The sequence below is a fragment of the Mustela erminea genome, chromosome 6 (assembly GCF_009829155.1).
Source record: "Mustela erminea isolate mMusErm1 chromosome 6, mMusErm1.Pri, whole genome shotgun sequence".
NCBI lineage: Eukaryota > Metazoa > Chordata > Mammalia > Carnivora > Mustelidae > Mustela > Mustela erminea.
Window position 1 is genome coordinate 113,666,394 of NC_045619.1, and position 22,687 is coordinate 113,689,080.

The 22,687-nt window shown below is 32.5% G+C and overlaps 1 protein-coding gene across 1 annotated transcript in view; it reads right to left on the bottom strand.

Moving 5' to 3' along the window:
* Positions 1–2,251: 2,251 nt before the first annotated feature.
* LOC116594225 (coiled-coil domain-containing protein 7-like) overlaps positions 2,252–22,687 on the bottom strand; it is a 247,483-nt gene continuing 227,047 nt past the window's right edge. The window contains 4 exon segments of the mRNA XM_032349334.1: positions 2,252–2,412; positions 4,927–5,150; positions 15,732–15,824; positions 18,493–18,618. Of these exon segments, the coding sequence (XP_032205225.1) occupies positions 5,095–5,150; positions 15,732–15,824; positions 18,493–18,618 (275 nt within the window). The 3' untranslated portion in view covers positions 2,252–2,412; positions 4,927–5,094.

Below are 22,687 nucleotides of genomic sequence, written 5' to 3' on the forward strand. Positions count from 1 at the left end.
TTTACCCTAAAGATACAAATGCAGTGATCTGAAGGGGCACGTGCACCCAAATGTTTATAGCAGCAATGCCACAGTAGCCAAACTTTGGGAAAAGCCTAGATATCTATCAACAGATGAATGGATAAAAGAAGATGTGTGTATGGGGTGTGTGTGTGTGTGTGTGTGTGTGTGTGTGTGTGATGGAATACTATGCAGCCATAAGAAACACAGATCTTGCCATTTACAATGACATGGATGGAACTAGAGGGTACTATGGTAAGCGAAATAAGTCAATCAGAGAAAGACAATTATATGATCTCACTGATATAAGGAATTTGAGAAACAAGACAGAGGATCATAGGGGAAGGGAAGGAAAAATGAAACAAGATGAAACCAGAGAGGGAGACAAACCATAAAACATTCTTAATCTCAGGAAACAAACAGGTTGCTGGATGGGAAGGGCATGTGAGGAATTGGGCAGTTGGGTGATGGTATGTGCTATGGTGAGCACTGCAAATTATGTAAGACTGATGAATCACAGACCTGTAACCCCTGAAACAAATAATACATCATGTTAAAAAATAAATATATGTATCAAAATTCTATTACAGCTTACCTGAAATACATCTGAAATCAAGCTGAATTGTTGGACTAACAGAGGGATGGATAGTTCAATGTATATATGATCTAATAAATACAATAAAATGGTCATTGGAGAATTTGATGGTGATTATTCTATATGAATCTTCCAACTTTTCTGTACATTTGAAATGCCTTATAATAAGTATTGGAAGAAACATAAAAAAAGAATTTTATGTTGTATATGATTTGTTACAACTCATCTTTCAAACTCTAAGGTTGTTTGAAGAAATATATTCTGTAGATAGGTAAAGTGATAAAAAATATATTCCTCTATCTAGGTCTTATATTTTTCAAAAATTGCTAAGCTGATGGAGTACATATGTATTCGACTTAAAAATTTTTCTGTGTATCATTGAGAGGCACCAAGGATGTTACAAAAAATCTCTTTGGATCTACCTCTGGGATCTACAATGACTGTATATTTTGTACTGAGCCCCTGTATATGAAAGAACAAATTCTTAAATATAGAAATATAAATTCCTATTGATTCTTTCCAGTAAAGCATTAGCCTATCAATATAAACACATTTGAGATGATACAATAATTTTGGATACTGGGAAAAAAATCCAATTTAATACATAAGTGTATTATTTCATTTAATTTTATTTCATTTGGATTTTTAAGTAAATAAGAAACCAAAATAATAATTAATATCTATGAATAGTAAAAGTTGACAACATATTTTTAAAATAAATAAAACAGTGGCACCTGGGTAGTTAGTTCAGTCACTTAAGCCTACAACTCTTTAAAAAATATTTTATTTATTTGACAGAGTTAGAGAGAGAGCACAAGGAAGCAGAGCGTCGGAGAGGGGGAGAGAGAGAAGCAGGCTTTCTGCTGAGCAGGGAGCCTGATGTGGGGCTCGATCCCAGGACCCTGGAATCATGACCTGAGCTGAAGGCAGCTGCTTAACCAACTGAGCCACCTGGGCGCCCCATGCATCCAACTCTTGTTTTCAGCTCAGGTCATGATATTAAGGTTGTGGAAATCGAATCTGGCCTCAGGCTTCCTGCTTGGCACAGAGTCTGCTTGTCCCTCTCCCTCGGCTCCTCCCCCACCTCATACTCTGTCTCAAATAAAATAAATAATCTTCAAAAAATTAAAACAAATCTCCACTTAATTAGGAGCACATTATATCAGTATCAGCATCCATCAATCTCAGGGCCAAAAAGAAAACAAGATCACATAAAGACACTGGACTACTACTCATTCAATATTTATAAGTTTTTTCCTTCTTATTCTTTTCAATATTCCTTTTAGTACTAGCATCAATTTAACTTGATATTCATTACTAACAACATTCCCATACAGAGTATGTCCTTAGATTTTATAAATCTTTCATAGTTCAACTACAGCTAGTGGTATGATTTGTAGTTTTATTAAATATTTACCTATGATTTGTAGGTTTACTGAATATTCTATAAGGAATAAAGACCTTGTTGTGACCTCTTCAATGAATTTCCAGTTTTAATGTGAAAAAAAAAGCAAGATATTTTCTAAATTTAAATTATTTTACCTGGAAGTGTAAGAAATGTATGAAGATGACTTTTTTCTATATAACATCATATAAAATGTATTTGCAAAAAATATGACACTTAAATAAGCATGACATTATCAAAACATGCATTGATCAAATTTCATTTAATTGGTTTCACATCACACCTGAAGATATTACAGGAATATTAGTGAATAGAAGCAAGCTGGAGCTTCAGCATAGGGCTCCTTAACATCAACAACAAAAAAGCTTTGATCTTTGAGTTTCAAGTTTGTTCCAGATAGTAAAGAAGAATTCTGAAAATAAACCAAGTAATTAGAACTTTCATTTAATTCAGCCTCTAATATACACACATACATTTTTGAAACCTTCAGTTTTATGTATTTCTTGTTATTAGAGCATATGTTACATTAATTGCATGCCATTTAAAAAATATTATCTAGAATTTTTGGTTTTCAAAATCAGTGGTCTTTCTCTCAAGGCCAAAAAGTTTATTTTAGCTGGACTTTGGGAAGGACTTACACCTTCAGCAAATTATATAGTTAGGCTTCACTAAGCCCCCTTTTTGACTAGGACTTGGCCCTGTCCTTGGTCTGCTTTTAGCAAAAATACTGTTCAGCTAACTTGGTAGGAATGCTCCTACACTTGATGTCTCCTTTTGCAATTTCATATTGACCTCATCACTCTGCTCATTAGCTGTAAATCCCCAGCTCTCTTTGCTGTATTTGGAATTGAGTTCAATCTCCGTGCCCTATTCAAGTAGTCCTGAATAAAGTCATCAAAAACTAATGATGTACTCTATGGTGACTAACATATCATAATACAAAAAATAAAGCTTTCATTATCATCTTAAATAAACGTCGGAATAATTTTTTCACAGCATTGTTAAAAAGGGAAAGGGCTTGTCTTATTTTTGATTGCAGCCAAAGCCTTCCAAAGGTATAGATCCTACTCACTTTTGCCTTAATTCTGGCCTAATTTGAACTAGTCAGTGTTCTTGGTTGAAACTGACATTGTCTACTCTGTATTAGGGATCATCCTGCTACTGTAAAAGAGCACTACATTTTATCCAACAACACTGTTGAAATACTATTCCTGCCCCTACTTCTCCAGGGATCTGTTTTTACTTCTGCCAGTCATTAATCAACAAAAATATTTCCTATATATTTTTCTGAATAGTTCACTGCCTTCCCAGGTCCTGATTAACTCTTGGGTCAGTGATAAGTTTTGAGTAGTGCTATCCAATATGGGAACCACAAACCACATATGGCTATTTAAACTAATTAAAATTAAAGATCTAGATTCTTGTTACACTAGCCACATCTCAAGAGTTCAACAACTGCATATGACTCACAATTCCCTTATTAGAAGGCACAGGTACAGAAAATTTACATTATCACAGGAAATTCTACTGGGGAGTGTGATGGAGCTAAAGTTGTAATTGACATGAAAGAGGTGGTTTGGGAGAATTTTTAAATGGAGCCAGTATAGATTGAATTTGTTCATTGAATTTCCTCTTCTAGTAGCTCTAAGACCTGGATTTTTAAAAACTCAGCTGCAATTATTTGTATATAGTTCTGAGTATTAGTTGATTTCCCTTATATCATCAAATAATAAGCTGCATGTTTCTCAACTCTGGCAGTACATTTGAATCACCTACAGAGAATCTGGTTTAATTGGTCTGGGGAAGGGAAGAGAGAATTAGTGTTTTCTAAAAGTATTCCAGATGAATTCTATTTTGTAGACCGCCTTGAGAAGCACTAAATTAGCATATATGTTAGCTCATTTAATCAAATGATTACATAATATATATGGCACTGTTATCTGGGTAGTCCATAGGGGAAAACTGAGAAGCTGGAATGGATCCAGTTTGAGTAATCCCAACCACTGCCATTCATGAGTACAGATTGCTATGTTGAACTAAAATTTATGTTAAAAATTAATTCTAGAGAGAAACATAAAATTCACATTGCTCACTAACCAAATTATTTGGCAACTTGCAATGACAATTCTACTATTTGTTTCTGCATATATTCTCTCTAAGACCCTCACAAGAGTTGTTAACATGTCTCATCCTTGTATTACCTCTGGGATATTTCAGTTTCAGAGAATAGATAATCAGTCATTAGTGAAGAATCATTCCATTTATTTTCTACTAGCTGATACTTTAAGCTCAATTTATGATTTCCATTTATCTATAAGCTATACTTTTTTACTACTGTGTAAATTATAAACATTATCTTTAAATGGATGTTTTAGAAAATAAGCATTATTTCATTAATTTTTCCATTTTATGTTTCTGAAGAAATCTATTTTTTCCTTAATTTTTGACACAAAATGGAACTCCATGTACTTAGAGTAATATCAATGTTCGGTGATCTAATTTTGGCAGAGATGTGTGTGTGTGTGTATTCAAAGTTCAAAAGGATATTTTATAAATTTAAATACTCATGTCATTAATAATCCAGATTGTATTTAAGACCATGTCATCCAATAGTATTACTCTCTCTAGGGCACAGGGAAAATGATGTGGTTAAAAATAATATTTTAATGTTATTAACATTGATTGGCAAGAATCATGTCTTTAAAATTATTAGCACTTAAATTTTGTGCCATTTCAAATTCTACAAAATATGCTCTATCAGATTATTGTCATGAGGCATTTATGTTTACTTCCTTTCCTTTTTGAAATTTGTTGTGCAGTGTTCAAACATTAACATTTGAATAATCTGAATATTTTAATCATTCGTCATTTAAAATATAACTTTTTTAAAATTAGAAAAAAGAGCATTGCAAACATTCAAACTTACCTGCTACCAACTAAACTCCTCCATAATCCGGGTCTACCCTATTTATCCAGGGTATTTCTCACTATTGTTCAATAAGCACCATCCTTTCAAGTTAGTGTTATTCTCATAAAGCTTCCACATTTGCACATTTCATTGCTATTTGCTCATGTTGCTTATCTTGACCAGAACTTATTTTTTCTCAAAAATAGGGACGTGGTAGAGATTTCGGGCAGCAGGATGTGGCACTTTAAAGAAAAGTTATTGTGTGATTATAAAAAGTTTAATTTCATTATAGTTGACATAATTTTTATTATATGTGACATATGGAAAACATTATTATATACAAAGAGTAACACTGGAAATGGAAATGGAAAGGCAGTACATGAATCATACAAGTACATAAACCTATGTTTCTATAGAAATGATACTGGGACCCCTTAACTTAGAGTAATATAAATATAATACAATGGTTCTTCAAATTTAGCCTATGTCAGAATCACCCAGAAAACTTGTTAAAACAGATTGCTGGACTTGAACTCTAAAGCTTCTGATTCTGTAGCTCTGAGGTAGGGCACAATAATTTGTATTTCTAATATATTCCTAGTTGATGCTCAGGCTATTAGTCTAGAGACCATACTTTGACAAGCATTGACAGAGAAATTTTAAAAATTTCAAATTCACTGAAATATTGTTTTTTTTAATACATATGATATTTATACTGATTATACTTATGGTTCTTCAAAAAATCAGTTTTAACTGAGAGACAATTTATGTACTGCAAAAGAAAGGGGTCATAAAATTAGTGTTAGGGAGCAAATAGTGGCAATTCCTTTTAGGCAGAAGACCCATATTTGAGCTGATAGAGAGCAAGACTGGAGTCTAGAATAGCTACTTATTCAAATGATATTTGTAGCAACATTGTTAGAAAACTGAAAACAACCAAAGTGCCCATTTAACACAGGGCTAGTTAAATAAACTATGGTATGCTCAAATACAAAGGACTTAAAAAGAGGGTTGATTTTAACAGAAATAGAAAAAAAAATCCTAAAATTCATATTGAACTCTTAATAACCCTGAATAGACAAAGCAATCTCAATAATAACAAAGTGGACTCATCACATTTCCTGATTTCAGTCTATTTACAAAGCAGTAGTCTTAAGAAACTATGGTAGTGGCATAAGAATAGGAATCTAGACCTGTGGGACAAAATAGCCCAGACATAAACACATATATAGTCAAAAATTTTTGACATGGGCACCCAGAATATACAATGGAGAAAGAGTAATCTCTTCAATAAATGTACTGGAAAAACTAGAAATCCAAATCTAGAGACTGAAATTGCAACCCTGTTTTATACCACTCACAAAATATGAACTCAAAATAGATCAAAGAGGTAAGACCTAAAATTGTAAAATTTCTAGAAGAAAACAAAATTTAAAAGATTGTTGACATTGGTCTTTGCAATGATTTCTTGCAAAAGATACCATAAGTAGACAACAAATAAACAAGCGGGACCACATCAAATTACAGAGCTTCTTAATAAAGGAAGCAATCAATTGAAAAGGCAACCTACCATTGGGGAATAAATATTTGCAAGCCATATGTTTAGTTAGGGGTTAATATCCAAATTATAAAGAACTCCTATAACTCAATAGCAAAAAAGCAAATATTCCAATAAGAAATGGGCAAAAGAATGAAATAGATATTTTTCCAGAGAAGACATAGATAAGGCCAATCAGTATTTAAAAATTTTCTCAACACCACTCATTATCAGAGAAATGCAAATTGAAGGCAATATATCACCTTACATCTATTAAGATGGCTATTATCAAAAAGATAAGAAATAACAAATGTTGGCAAAACTGTGGAGAAAAGGAAACTTATACACTGTTGATGGGAGTGCAAATTGGTATAGCCATTATGGAAAATGGCTTGGCGATTTTTTTTTAATAAAACAGAGCTAACATGATTCATCAATCCCATTACTGCATAGATAGCTGAAGGAAATGAAATCTGGATCTTGAAGAGATGTCTGCAACCCCATGTTCATTACAGCCTTATTCCTAAGAGCCAAGATATGGAAATAACCTAAATGTTATTTGGCAGTTATTTGGATAAAGATAATGTGATACATACACACACACACACGGACACGCACACACGCACACACACACATGCGTGTGCACACACAGAGGAATATTATTTTCAGCCATAACAAGGGTGTAAATCTTGCCAATGCCACATGACTAATTCTAAAGGGATTTATGCTAAGTGAAATACATCAGAGTGAGAAAGACATACACTGTACAATCTCACTTAAATAAGTAATCTAAAAAACCCCAAACAAACCAATATCTTAGAAACAGTAAATAGAATAGAGGTTGCCAGGGACTGGTGGAGGAGGGAACAGGGTGATATCATTCAAAAGGTACAGAATTTCAGTTATAAAAAGAGTGAGTTCATAGGATCTAATGTACAACATGGTAACTTATAGTTAGTAATATGGTATGGTATATTTGAAAGTTGTGGAAAATAAATCTTACATTCACACCACACACAAAAAATCATCAACTATTTGAGGATATGGATGTGTTATCTTTTCAAAATTTAATTATTAACTTTTAATGGAGAAAAAATTGATATATATTAGCGTCAGTACAACATAGTGATTTGATATTTCTCTACATATTAGAAAATGATTACTGCAATAAACCTAGTTAACTACCAACACCATACATATGGTATTTGTCTTTTTCTGACTTACTTCATTTAGCGTAACACTCTCTAACTCTATCCATGTCATTGCAAATGGCAAGATTTTGTTCTTTTTTATGACTACTATTCTATTGTGTATATATACCACATCTTCTTTGTTCATTCATCAGTCGATGGACATGGCCTGTTTCCATAATTTTGCTATTGTAAATAATGCTGCTATAAACATATGGATGCATGTGTCCCTTCAAATTAGTTAGTATTTTTGTATTCTTTGGTAAATACCTAGTAGTGCAATTGCTGGATTGTAGGATAGTTTTATTTTTAAGCTTTTGAGGAACCTCTGCACTGTTTTCCACAGTGGCTACACCAGTTTGCATTCCCACCAACAGTGCAAGAGGTTCCCCTCTCTCCACATACTCGCTGACTTCTATTGTTTCCTGTGTTGTTAATTTTAACCATTCTGACAGATGTGAGGTGGTATCTCACTGTAGTTTTCATTTGTATTTCCCTGATGGTCAGTCATACTGAATATCTTTTCATGCGTCTGTTGGCCATCTTCTTTGGAAAAATGTCTATTCATTGTCTTCTGCCCATTTTTTAACTTGTTTTTTGGGTGTTGAGTTGTATCAGTTCTTTATATATTTTGGATACTAACCCTTATCAGATATGTCATTTCCAAATATCTTACCCATTACATTGGTTACCTTTTAGTTTTTTTGATTGTTTCCTTTACTGTGAAGAAGGTTTTTATTTTATTCAAGTCCTAATAGTTTATTTTTGCTTTTGTTTCCTTTGTCTCAGGAGACATATCTAAAAAGGAAGTTGACATTGGCTCTGACCAATGTCAAAGAAGTTACTGTCTGTGTTGTCTTCTAGGTTGTTTATGGTTTCAGGTCACACATTTAGGACTTTGATCTGTTTTAAATTTATTTATGGTGTAGGAAAGTGGTCCAGATTCATTCTTTTTGCATGTTGCTGTCCAGTTTTCCCAACACCACCTGCTGAAGAAACTGCCTTTTTTTTTTTTTTTCAATAGGATATTCTTCCCTGCTTTGTCAAAGATTGATTGACCATAAAATTGTGGGTTCACTTCTGGGTTTTGTATTCTATTCCATTGATCTATATGTCTATTTTTCTATTTTATACTGTTCAGATCACTATAGCTTTGTGATAAAACTTGAAGCCCTGAATTGTGATGCCTCCAGCTATGCTTTTCTTTTTCAGGGTTTCTTTGGTTATTTGGGTCTTTTGTGGCTCCATACAAATTTTAGGATTGTATGTTCTAGCTCTGTGAAAAATGCTGGTGGTATTTCGATAGGGATTGTATTAAGTGTGTAGATAGCTTTGGATAGTATATATATTTTAACAATATTTGTTAATCCAGAATGTCTTTCCATTTCTTTGAGTCATCTTCAGTTTATTTTATTGGTGTTTTATAGTTTTCAGAGTACAGGTCTTTCACCTCTTTGGTTATGTTTATTCCTAGGTATCTTATTTTTGGTTCTATTGTAAATGGGATTCCTTAATTTCTCTTTCTGCTTCTTCATTATTAGTAAATAGAAATTCAACAGAATGCTATATGTTGATTTTGGATCCTGTGACTGAATTCCTTTATCAGTTTGGGCAGTTTTTTGCTGGAGTCTTTCAGGTTTTTTATATAGAGTTTCAGGTCATCTGCAAATAATGAAAGTTGAACTACTTTTTTGCCAATCTGGATGCCTTTTTGTTGTCTGGTTGCTGAGGCTAAGTGCTATGTTGAATAAGAGTGGTGAGAGCAGACATCCCTGCCTGTTCCTGGCTGTAGAGGAAAAGGTCCCTTCATATGTTCCCCATTCACAGTGATTTTTTTTTTCACAGTGATATTAACTATGAGTTTTTCATATATGGCCTGTCTTATGTTGAGGTGTAATCCCTCTAACCCTGGTTTGTTTAGAGTTTTTATCATGAATAGACATTGTATTTTGTCAAATGCTTTTTTTGCATCTATTGAAAGGATCACATGGTTCTTAATCTTTCTTTTCTTAATGTGATGTATCAAGTTGATTGCTTTGTGAATATTGAACAATCCTTGCATCTCAGGAATAACTCCCACTTGATCATGGTGAATGATATTTTTTAATGTACTTTTGGACTCAGTTTGCTAGTATTTTAGTGAGAATTTTTACATCCATGTTCATCAGGGATATTGGATAGTTTTGTTTTTTAGTGGTATCTTTATCTGGTTTTGATATCAGGGTAATGCTGGATCATAGGATGAATTTGGAAGTTTCCCTTCCTTTTCTATTTTTTTTAGAATAAAAAAGAAGTATTAATTCTATTTATTTATTTATTGTTGACAAATTGAAACTTTAACATATTTTAAGATATATATTCTTTTTTTTTAATTTTAGTATTAATTTTTTTTTTAAATGTTTGGTGGTAGAATTTTCCTAAAGCCACTTGGCTTTAGACTTTTGTTTTGGGGAGTTTTTGAATTACTGATTCAATTTCTTTGCTGAATATCAGTTTGTTCAAGTTTTCTGTCTTCCTGTTTTCAGTTTTGGTAGTTTATATGTTTCTAGTAATTTATCTGTTTCTTCCAGGTTTTCCAATTTGTTGGCCTGTAATCTTTCATAATATTTTGTTATAATTGTACTTCAGTAGTATTGGTTGTTTATTTCTGTTTTCTCATTTGTTATTTTATTTATTTGGGTCTTTTTTGTTAAGTCTGTCTAGTGGCTTATAAATTTTATTAATTTTTTCAAAGAAACTATTAATTTTAATTATTTCAAAGAAGCAGCTCCTTGGGGCTCCTGGGTGGCTTAGTTAGTTAAGTGTTTGGCTCTTGATTTCTGCTCAGATCATAATCTCAGGGTGGTGGGATGGAGCTCAGTATTGGCTCATCAGTGTGAAGTGGGCTTGTCACTCTCCCTTTACTTCTCTGCCAGCTCTCATCCACTTGCTTGATCTCTCTCTCTCTCTCAAATAAATAAATAAATAAATAAATAAATAAATAAATAAATAAATCTTTTAGTTTCCTTTAAAGAACCAGCTCCTAGTTTCTCCTTTTTTTTTTTTTTTTAAAAGTTTCTGTATCATTTATTTCTGCTCTCATCTTTACTCTTCTTACTCTTCTTTACTCTTTCTTCTGCTGGTTTTAGCTTCATTTGTTGTTCTTATTTCTGTTCATCCTTTATGTCTTAGGTTAATTTGTGTATTTGAGACTTTTCTTGCTTCTTGAGGCCTGCATTGCTATAAAATTCCCTCTAGGACTGGATTTGCTGCATCCCAAAGGTTTTTAGACTGCTATATTTTCATTTTTATTTGTTTCCATGTATTTTTTTAAATTTCTTCTTTGATTTCCTGGTGGACCCATTCATTATTTTGTAGTATGTAATTTAACTTCCATGTATTTGTGGTCTTTCTAAATTTTTTTCTTGTGGTTGACTTCCAGTTTCATAGCACTGTGGTCAGAAAAGTTTCATGGTATGATTTCAATGTTTTTTATTTGTTGAGGCCTGATTTGTCACTTAATATCTAATCTATTTTGGAGATTGTTCCATGTACAATTGAAAAGAATGTGTATTCTGCTGTTTTAGGATGGAATGTTCTGAATATATCTGTTGAGTCCATCTGGTCCAGTGTGTCCTTCGAAGCCACTGTTTCTCTGTTTTTTTGTTTGGATGATCTGTTCATTGATGTAAGTGCAGTGTTAAAGTCCTCTTGTATTACTGTATTACCATCAATTAGTTTATTTTTGTATTAACTGAATATATATTTGAATGCTCCCATGTTGAGTGCCTAAATATTTACAATTATTATATCTCTTGTTGGATTGTCCCCTTTATAATTACATAGTGTCACTTGTTACAGTTTTTGTTTTAAAGTCTATTTTGTCTAATATCAGTATTGCTACTCTAGCTTTCTTTTGGCATCCATTGTATGACAAATGTTTCTCCACTCCCTCACTATCAATCTTCAGGTGTCTTTAGCTCTAAAATAAGTTTCTTATAGGCAGCATAAACATGCATCTTGTTTTTTTAATCCATTCTGTCACCCTTTGTCTTTTATTGGAGCATTTAGTCCATTTATATTCAGAGTAATTGTTGATAAATATGTATTTGTTGGTATTTTATTACTTGCTTTGTCATTATTTTTGGAGATTTTCTCTATCCTTTCCTGTGTTTGTCATTTGTAGTCTCTCCTTTCCACTCGAAGAATCCCCTTTAGTATTTCTTGCAGGCCTGGGTTGCTGGTCACAAACTCCTTTAGTTTTTGTGTGGGAAACACTTTCTCTCTCCTAGTATTCTGAATGATAGCCTTGATGGATAGAGTATTTTTGGCTGCAGATTTTCTCATTCAGCACTTTGAATATGTCATGTAACTCTTGGGAAGTTTCTGCTGAAAAATCTCTAGCTAGCCTTATGGGGTTTCCTTTGCATGTATGTTACTGTCTTCTTTTATCTTGCTGATTTAAAAATTTTTACTTAATCACTATATTTTTGCAAATTTAATTACAATATGTGTTGGTGTTGGTCTGCTTTCATTGATTTTGTTGGGGATCCTCTATTCCTCCTGTATCTGTAGTCTGTTTCCTTCTTCACATTAGGAAAGTTTTCAGCTGTGACTTCCTTAAATAAATTTCCTGACCCCCTTTTCTCTTTCTCCTTCTTCTATAATACAATGTTATTATATTTGATGGAGTCACTGGGTTCCCCACTTTTGTTCTCATATTCCATAATTATTCTTTCTTTTGTTCAGCTTCATTATTTTACATTATTTTGTCTTTTATATCACTTATTCATTCTACTACTACTTTTAGCCTTGTGTTGTTCATTGCAACCAGCCCATTTCTAATCTCAGTTATTGCATTTTTCCTTTCTGACTGATTCTTTTTTTAACTCTTGGGGTAAGAGCCACCCTGAAGTCTTCCATTTTTTTCTGAAGCTCAGTGAGTAGCCTCATGATTGTTGGTTGCTTTTAAGTTCTCCATCAGGTGTGTTACTTTCTCACTTAGATCTCTAGCCATGGCCTTATACTGTTCTTTCATTTGGGATAAACTCCTCCATCTTTATATTTTGTCTAAGTCCTTGCCTTCTTCTCTGTGTTAGAAAAGCCAGGTACATACTTCTCTTGCTCCTGAAAATAATGGCCTTATGAGGAAGAAGTCTTATATAGTGCTCAGGGTCTGATACTTCAGGGGATGTGTCTGATATGTGCTGCATGCTCTCTATTGTTGTGTTCTGGCTGCTCTATCCTTCAGGCTAATTTTCTGCAGAAGCTCTCCTTGACCTCTGTGGACAGTGTTCTGTCCCTGGCCTGAGTGTGGTGGTTAACTAATAACTACATTGATATTTTATTTTCATTTATTTTTATAGTGTTTATTCTGTGCTTAGATATAAAGGAATACACAGATAAGAAACACTTTCTTCCAAGTTACCCTTATATAATTCAGAAAAAAAAATGATATTTGTGATAGACACACACATACACATATATATGTGAGCATAGAAAAAATGGTAAGACAAATAGATAATATATGAACAAGTAATGAATCTAGGTATAAGCTATATGAAAATTCCTTCTGGATTTCCTTCAATTTCTCTGTAAATTTGAATTGATGGAAAAACTTTTTAAAAATTAAAATCCTATTGTACAAAAAACTTCTACAATAACAAAAGCAACTAACAGAAAAATAAGCAAAGACTATAAATAGGTAATTCATGGAGAAAATTAAAATAGCTAATAATATTAAAATATGCTTAGTTCTCATTAAATATAAATAACCCTTATTCAAGAAAAAACATTTTACTATGCATTTATTTTTATTATAAAATATAAATAATTTTATACTTACATAAATAATATAAATAATGTATAATTTACCATTTAAACCATTTTTAAGTGTGTAGTTCAGTGGCACTAAGTGCATTCACACTGTGTAGTCATTACCAATGATCTTCAGAACTTTTTCATCTTGCAAAATTGAAACTCTACCCATTAAGAAATAATTCTCCATTCCCATTTCCCCAGCTCCTGGCAACCATCATTCTACTTACTGTCTCTATGAATTTGACCATATGAGGATACTTCACTCATGTAAGTGTAATCATACAGTGTTTCTCCTTTTGTGATTGGCTTACTCCACCTAGCATAATGTCTTCCATATTCATCCATGTTATATGCTATGACATACTGTTATCAGATTTTCTTTCCTTTTAAGGCTAAATGATATTCCGTCACATACATATGCCATATTTTTTAGTTCATTCATCACTGTTGGACACTTGAATGACTTCTATCTTTTGGCTGTTGTGAATGATGTTGCTATAAACAAAGATGTTTTCATGTCCCTGCTTTCATTCTTTTGGGCATATATCTATCTGGAATGAGAATTGCTGAATCATATGGTAATGCTTTATTTAATATTTTGAGGAATAACCATACTATTTTCCATAGTAGTTGTATCATTTCACATTCTTACAACTAGTAGGAATCCCAATTTCTTCATATTCTCACCAATGTTTATTTTCTTTCCTTTTTTCCTTGTCTTCATAATAGCCATCCTAGATATGAAGTGATATCACATTGGGGTTTTGATTTTCATTTCCTTAATGAATAGTGGTGTTTACCATACTTTCATGGGCCTATTGGCTATCTGTATCTCTCCTTTGGAGAAATGTCTGTTAAAGTCCTTTTTTCACTGTTTTATAAAGTTTTTTGTTTTCATTGTTGAGTCTTTAAGAGCTCTCTATATATTCTGGTTGTTAACTGCTATTCAGATATATGATTTGCAAATATTTTTCTCCCATTCTGTGGATTTCCCTTTTACTTTACTAACCTTGCCTCTTGATGAGTAATTTTAAAATTATGATAAAATATGTCTTTGTTTGTTTGGCTGCATCTTTGGTGTTGCACCCAACAAATTTTTGTCAAATAAGATGCCTTAGATTTTTCCCTACATTTTTACCCAAGGCTTTTATAGTTTAGCACTTAGTTTTAGATCTTTCATCTATTTTGAACTATAAGGTAAGGTATAAGATAGGGATCTCATTTCACTCTTTAGTATGTGGGTATCCAGTGTTTCCAGTACCATGTGTTTTAAATTCTTTCCCCATTGAATGGTCTTGGTATCCTTGTCAAAAGTCATTTGACCATATATGTGATGATTTATTTCTTTGTTCTCTATCTTCTATTCTTATTTTGTATGTCTGTCTTTATGCCAGTACCATACTGTTTTGCTTACTGTTGCTTTGTAGTAAGTTCCAAAATAATGAAGTGTGAGTCCTCCAGCTTTGTTATTTTTCAAGATTATTTTGATTATTCAGGATCCTTTAAGATTCCATATGAATTTTAGCATAGAATTTTCTTATTCTTTAAAAAACATTGATGGAATTTTGATAGGTATCACACTGAATCTGTAGAACACTTGTACAGTATTGATATCTTAACAATATAATGTTTCGATCTATGAAAAGTCTAGTGCTGGCAATGATGCTGCGATATGAGTCTTTCATGAATTTACTAGCAGAATTATTAACTATGATCATTTGAAAAGTAATTTGGATTTATATATTAAATAAAAAACATAGATACCTTTAATACAAGACATGTTTACATGCTCTATTTTATAGAAATATAATCACCATGGTGTATATATATATATATATATATGTATATATATATATACAGTGAAATTTATTGTACCATTGCTGATAGCAGCAGAAAGTACATTGATAAAAATCTAAATGTAATTCAGTAGAAGAATGGTTGAATAACATATAGTACCTTAACATTATAGAATACCATAAAGCAACTTTAAGGTATGATATAAAAAAGAAATCTATATTACCAATTTATCTATATTAGAGGTAAGTAGGATCCATCCAAATGATTCTATTATGTATAGAACCAGCAAACTTAACATATATAGTTTTGTGTGTGTGTGTGTGTGTGTGTGTGTGTGTGTTAACACATGTTTAAAGAAAGGTTTAGAAAAATATACTTGACTCATTGACTCATGGTTGGGAAAGGGAGTCCATAGGTTTAAGGTGATGGGCAAATAGAAACAATGGAAACACAGTAAAGGTTTTATTTCATTTGTCTTTATATAGCAGTGATTTTTTTACCTTCATAGATAGGTTTTCTAGTTGTAGAGATTATAGCAGGCAGAGTATTCATAAATCCAACATGTTTTTTTGAGACAGTATTTTTTGGATGCCCTAAAAAATGAAAATAACATTATTATCTTATAAATTTCCTGATTTCAACTTTTAAAAATTTATAATAAATCTTAACCCACTTCTAAAGCACAGTTTCCTTAAATTTTTAAAAATAATTTAAAACACCTTTACTAACACACTTACTTTCTCTCTTATTTTTCCTTGTTGGTCATTTGATATTTATAAACAAAACCAGTAAGAGTGCAAATCCAGAAAAAGAAATAATAGAAATAGTGTAAGTAAAAATACCTGAGGAAGAGCTTTCTTTCTTTTCAGTATTACAATAAAAAACTACTTTAACAATTAAATTGATAAATTCTCATATAAAGTTTTTATATAAAACAGAACATCTTTATTTAAAAATTTTTATATAACCACAGTGATAAAACTAGTGCTTGTGGTTTCTAAACAGACATGTTTAGAAATACTATCATCCTGATACATATTTTGAACACTGTTAAAAACAAAATAATGTAATAAAGAAAATAGTTTCAGTATGTTCAAGAAAAATATGCTAAAATAAAAAGCAGAATGTGGGGAGCACCTGGGTGGCTCAGTGGGTTAAAGCCTCTGCCTTCAGCTCGGGTCATGATCCCAGGGTCCTGGGATCGAGCCCCACATCGGGCTCTCTTTTCAGCAGGGAGCCTGCTTTCTCCCCTCTCTCTCTGCCTGCCTCTCTGCCTACTTGTGATCTCTGTCTGTCAAATAAATAAATAAAATCTTAAAAAAAAAAGCAGAATGTGGGACATTTAGATGGTGCTTTCTCAAAGTTACTGGGAAAAATTTACTAAATGTGTTGAATTTCTACAATATATGTCTTATGGAGAAATAAAACATTTTGAATTCTTCCATTTCCTTAAGGCAAGCATTTGCTTAAGAAATGTTTATGTCATTATTTTTAGATTAAAAGGCTTGATTATTTGATGAAAAATAAAAGCATTATGATAGAATCATTTCTATTCCATACACAAAAAAGATTACTATTACTATTCTCTTATGAATAGAAATTTAGATAGTAGATTATTCAGACTATTTCTTAGTTCTTACTCTCTTCCTCTTTTTTGTTTCTTTAGGCAACATTACTGCTTATAATTAACACCCCCATCAAAGAGAAAGCTGTAGCTTAGGAAAACAACAACAACAACAACAACAACAACAAAAAACAAATTGGGGCACCTGGGTGGCTCATCGGATTAAGTATCTGCCTTCAGCTTTGGTCATGATCCCAGGGTCCTGGGATCAAGCTCCATGTTGAGCTCCCTGCCCAGCGGGGGAATCTGCTTCTCCTTCTCTCCCTGATTCTGCTCCTGCTTTCTCTTTCTCTCAGTCTCTAATGCACGTGCTCTCTCTCTCTCTAATAAATAAATAAAAATCTTGAAAGGAAACCCTAAATTGTAGGTAAACTAGGAGCTAAATGAACGGGAAACAGTATTATAGGTGATATGAAGTAGGAGGTGAATCTGACAGTCTGGCAGTTAGTAGGAAGACGAAGATAGCTTATCTGAACATAAAGAGCATATTATAATTAATTTTTCTAATTTTAGAGAAGACTTACTTGCCCAATCTGCCTTACTTCAGTTAATAGTCAAATTTATATTATTTCTGAGGGGCTCCTGGGTGGCTCAGTGGGTTAAGCCTCTGCCTTCGGCTCAGGTCATGGTCTCAGAGTCCTGAGATGGAGCCCTGCATCAGACTGTCTGCTCAGCAGGGAGCCTGCTTCCCTCTCTCTCTCTGCCTACTTGTGATCTCTGTCAAATAAATAAAATCTTTAAAAAAATTTATTTCTGAATTACACTTCCACAGAATGGGAAAAGGCAACCAATGGGTATAATGGTAAGAGAAAAAGATGCAGAATTAGAAAGACAAACTGGTAAAAGTATTGGTAGTATATATAATTATTTGCGGCTTTAGAAAATATAATAGGCCAAAAAATAATCTACATAAAAAGAACCCTTCAAACTCAGCATCTATGGGAAATACAGTAGTGTAATGATTATATAATGCCTCTGGAGCAATGATAAGGAATGGATTCTGTAAATTAGTTCCCAGATATTAATGGATTAGATACCTGGGGAGAGAGTAATGAAGGGAAAGGGAAAACGTGTTTATTTTCCTTCCAATCTACCCTCATGTTGAGTCTCTGTATTGCAGATCCTACTTGGGATTGTACAAAAAGGGAATATATAAATCTAAAACAGAGGATTATAAAATGGGTTTATCATAATGGTGAGCAAGAATGGAAGGTTGAGGGGACACCTGGGTGGCTTTTTCAGTTAAGCATTTGACTTATGATCATGATCTCAGGGTCCTCAGATTGGGTCTCCTCACTTAGCAGGGTGTCTACTTGAGATTCTTTCCTTTTGCCCCTACCCCTGCTCAATGTGTATTCTCTTTTTCTCTCTCAAATAAATAAATATTTAGGGGGAAAAAAAGGAAGGAAGGAAGGTTGTGAAAAAACACGGAGCTCCAATTTATTGGTGGCAGGGAAGAAGAGCTATGCCAGGGACACTACTCATTCACTAAGAATGCATACATGTTAGGTAAGCTTAATCAGTGTTTATTTTCACTTATGTTTAGCTAAACTGGTTATATGACTAAGGCTAGTATGATCTGGTTATTTCCACACAATTAAAGCTTTACTAATGTAAAAAATCACATTGTACATTACCTGAAGGTTCTTTATTCAATGAAGGAAGCTGGATGGCTTTATAAATGGTTGACCCAGCCTTAGAGGTTCTATGATTTGCTTTTGGAGGTTCAATCACATGGGGTGAAGTGTATTCATAAGGTTCTTCTAGAAATATTTAGAAAATACATTAGCCGTAAGATGGATTACATTTGTAACTGATTTTGATACACAGTAAGTTAGCTGCCAATAAAACTGAAATAACTAAAAATGTTTTGAGATGATTAATTTCACTAATAAAGAAATACACATTAAGAAGGATAGTTTTAGAGATCAGAACTAAGTAAAAGAATTCACCAAGACTACCTATTATAAATTCCATTTCTATGAAATGTCCAGTGTATGGAAATTTATAGAGACAGAAATTAGATTAGCAGATTATGGCTTGGAGTGTGATGATTTCTCTTTCACACAGCGAAAATATTCTAAAATAAAACATGATGATGAAAGCATAACTCTGAATGTACTAAAAACCACTGAATTATACACTGCAAATGAATGAACTGTATGGTATGTGAATTATAATTGATAAAGCTATTAAAATCAACATCTGAGGGGCACCTGGAGGGCTCAGTGAGTTAAGCCTCTGCCTTCGGCTCATGTCATGATCTCAGGGACCTGGGATCAAGCCCCACATCGGGTTCTCTGCTGGGCAGGGAGCCTGCTTCTCCCTCTTTCTCCACCTGCCTCTCTGCCTACTTGTGATCTCTCTCTCTCTGTCAAATAAATAAACAAAATCTTTAAAAAAAATTGACATCTGATTTTCTATCACAAACAATGAAGGCCAGAAGCCAGTGGGATGACATATTAAAAATGCTGAAAGCAAAAATTCACAACCAAGAATTTAATACCCAGCAAAATTATTATTCAAAAATAATAACAGATAAAACAAAAACCTTCCTAGATAAAAACCAACTAAGACTATTGTTATATTAGGAAAAGTGTCTTAAAAGAAATGCTAAGGAAAATATTTCAGGCTGGTACAAAAATGACATCAGGTAGTAACTCAAAATCTGCATGAAGAAAAAAAAACATTTTAAAAGTAATTATATCAGTAACTATAAATAACAACATATTTTCTAAGCTCTTCTTTCATTAGCTGATTAAAAAAAAAAACACTACCTAAAACCATACTACTGAGTATGTAATAGAAAATTCAATTTTATTTCTATATATGAGCATTGAATAACCCCAAATCTAAGTTAGGGAAACAATTTTATTTTCAATAGCATCAAAAAAGAATAAAATAGGGATGCCTGGGTGATTCAGTTGGTTAAGCTGCTGCCATCACCTCAGGTCATGATTCCAGGGTCCTGGGATCGAGTCCCAAATCGAGCTCCTTGCTCAGTGGGAAGCCTGCTTCTCTCTCTGCCTCTGTCTGCCACTCTGCCTGCTTGTTCACTTTCTCTCTCTCTGACAAATAAATAAATAAAATCTTTAAAAACAAAGAATAAAATAGTAGTGAATTTAACAGAGAGGTAAGACTTGTAATGAGAGTTATAAAACACAGTAAGGGAAATTAAATCTGATATAAATGAATAAGTTCAATGTTCATTCATTAGAACTTATTTATTTGTTTGAAATATAATGACATACCACTGTATTAGTTTTAGTAGATAACTTAATAATTGATATATGTGAGTTCAAGAGTTTCCTCTGTCAGAACTCTTAGAACATTCATATTTTTAAGATAGCAATTCTTTTCAAATTAGTATTAATTTGAATATAATTTAAATATAAATTTAATATAAATTAATATAGATTAATTTAAATATAATTTAGGTTCAATATAATCCCTATCGGTACTTTAGGAGCATTTTTTTTCAGAAATTAGCAACCTGAAACTAAAATTCATATGAAATGCAAAAGACAGTATAGTCAAATGAATAACACTACAGAGACTTCATCTTTCAATTATAAAATTTACTATTAAATTTGTTATCAAAACAATATGGTAATAGCACAGTGATAGAAAAATAGGTCTAAGTAACAGAACTAAGACTTCAGTAGTAAACTTTTCATGATTATAGCTAATTGATTTTCAACTAGTTCCCAAGGCAATTAAATGGAAACAGGATTCTCTTTTCACAAACAGTGCTCTGGCAATTGGATAGACACTTGCAAAAAGATGAACCTGGAACTGTACTTCTCAAAAACCAACTCAAAATAAATTACATACCTAAATGTAATAGTGATACTATAAAACTCTTAGAAAAAAAATAGAAAATTTTGTGATTATTTAATAGGCAATGTCTTTTTAGATACAAGTTAAAAGCATGATCCATAAAAGAAAAATTAATATATTGGGCTTCATCAAAATTCAAAACTTTTGACTGCCATTAAGAAAGTTATGACAAGCTGTAGACTGAAAGAAAGTATTCACAAATCATGTTTCCAATAAGAAATCACATCCAGAATATATAAAGAACTCTAAAAATTTTAGAACTTAAAAAACAAAACTTTACAAATGGGCAATTTTAAAGACATTTCACCAAAGAAATACACAAATGGCTAATAAACACATGAAAAGATGCCCAAAATCATTTTTCAGAGAAATGTAAGTAAAAACCATAATGAAATGCCATTTCATATCCAACAGAATGTCTATAATCCAAAGGACAGATACTATCCAGGTGATGGCAAGGATGGGAAGGAATAAAAGCCTTCATACCCATGGTATGTGGTAAAATGGCTCAGCCCCTTTAGAAAACAGTTTGGTGATTAAAAAAATAAACATGAGTTTACCATACAACACAGCAACTCTATTCTTAGTGGGTATCCACCTAAGAGAAATGAAAATATATGTCTTTACAAAGACCAACATGGGAATATTCAGAGCAGTGTTCCTTATAGCCAAAAAGTGAAATGAACCCAAATATCCATCAACCTATGAACGGATAAAGAATATGGGCTACAGCCATATAAGAGACTATTATTCAGCAGTAAAAAGGAATGAAATATGACATATGTTACTATATGGGTGAACCTCAAAACCATGCTTACTGAAGGAAACTACACAGCAAACATCATGTATTATATGATTCCATTCATGTAAAATGTCCAGAAAAAGTAAATTAATAAGAAACAAAAAGCAGATTAGTGATTGCCTGGGACTGGAAGTGGGTATCATTAGGGATCTTGCATGAATGGTGAAATACTCTAAAAGTGAATTAAGATGGTCACTGTGGACCTAAGTAAATTTACTAAAATCCTTGACTCATACCTTGACTCATGTATGTAATTAAGATGGCGCAAATTTTCTGATATGCAATTTAGGCCCCCACTGAAGTATTTTTTTAAAAACTGATAATCTGTACCTCTCTGAGGTACAAATTTACCAATTAGAGTATAATGTTTATGCAGTCATTTGTGTCTTTAGCCTTACAGTATGCACTCAAAGCAATCTTTTCCAATTACTTCAAGATGCTCATTTTTCTCTAACTCTCACAATAAGGTTATATCACTCATTAATTTTTTTACTTAGACTTTATTGAGATGCATTTGATATATAATGTAAGTTTGAGGTGTACAATGTATTGGTTTGCACACTTACATATTGCAAAATAATTACCACCACAGCATTAGCTAATTCCTCTTTTTTGTAGTGAGACTATTTAACACTTAATCTTCTATTAACTTTCAAGCATATAATACAGTATTGTTAATTATAATCATCATGATGTATATTAGATCCCCAGAACTTATTTATCTTCTTCTATTCATACTCTTTGACCAACATATCCCAATTTCTCCCAACACATAGCTTCTGGTAACCTCCATTCTACTCTCTGTTTCTATGAGTTCAGCTTTTTTTTTAGATTGCACATATAAGTGAGATCATATTGTATATGTCTTTCTCTGTTTGGCTTGTTTCACTTTAGCATAATTCCTCCTAGGACCATCCTTGTCTTTTTTTTTTAACTGTGTTATATTAGTCGCCATAAAATACCATGCTGTTGCAAATAACTAGGATTTCCTTCTTTTTATAGCTGAATAGTATTCCATTGTATATATAAAGTTCTATTATGTACATTATAATTTATTTATATACAGTAATACATAATTATATATAGTATAGTTTTAATATTACATGTATTATAATAAAAGTTATTTTGAATTCTTTATAGGGTAAATTTTAGATCCCTGTGTTTTGGGGTTTGGTTCTAGAAGATTATTA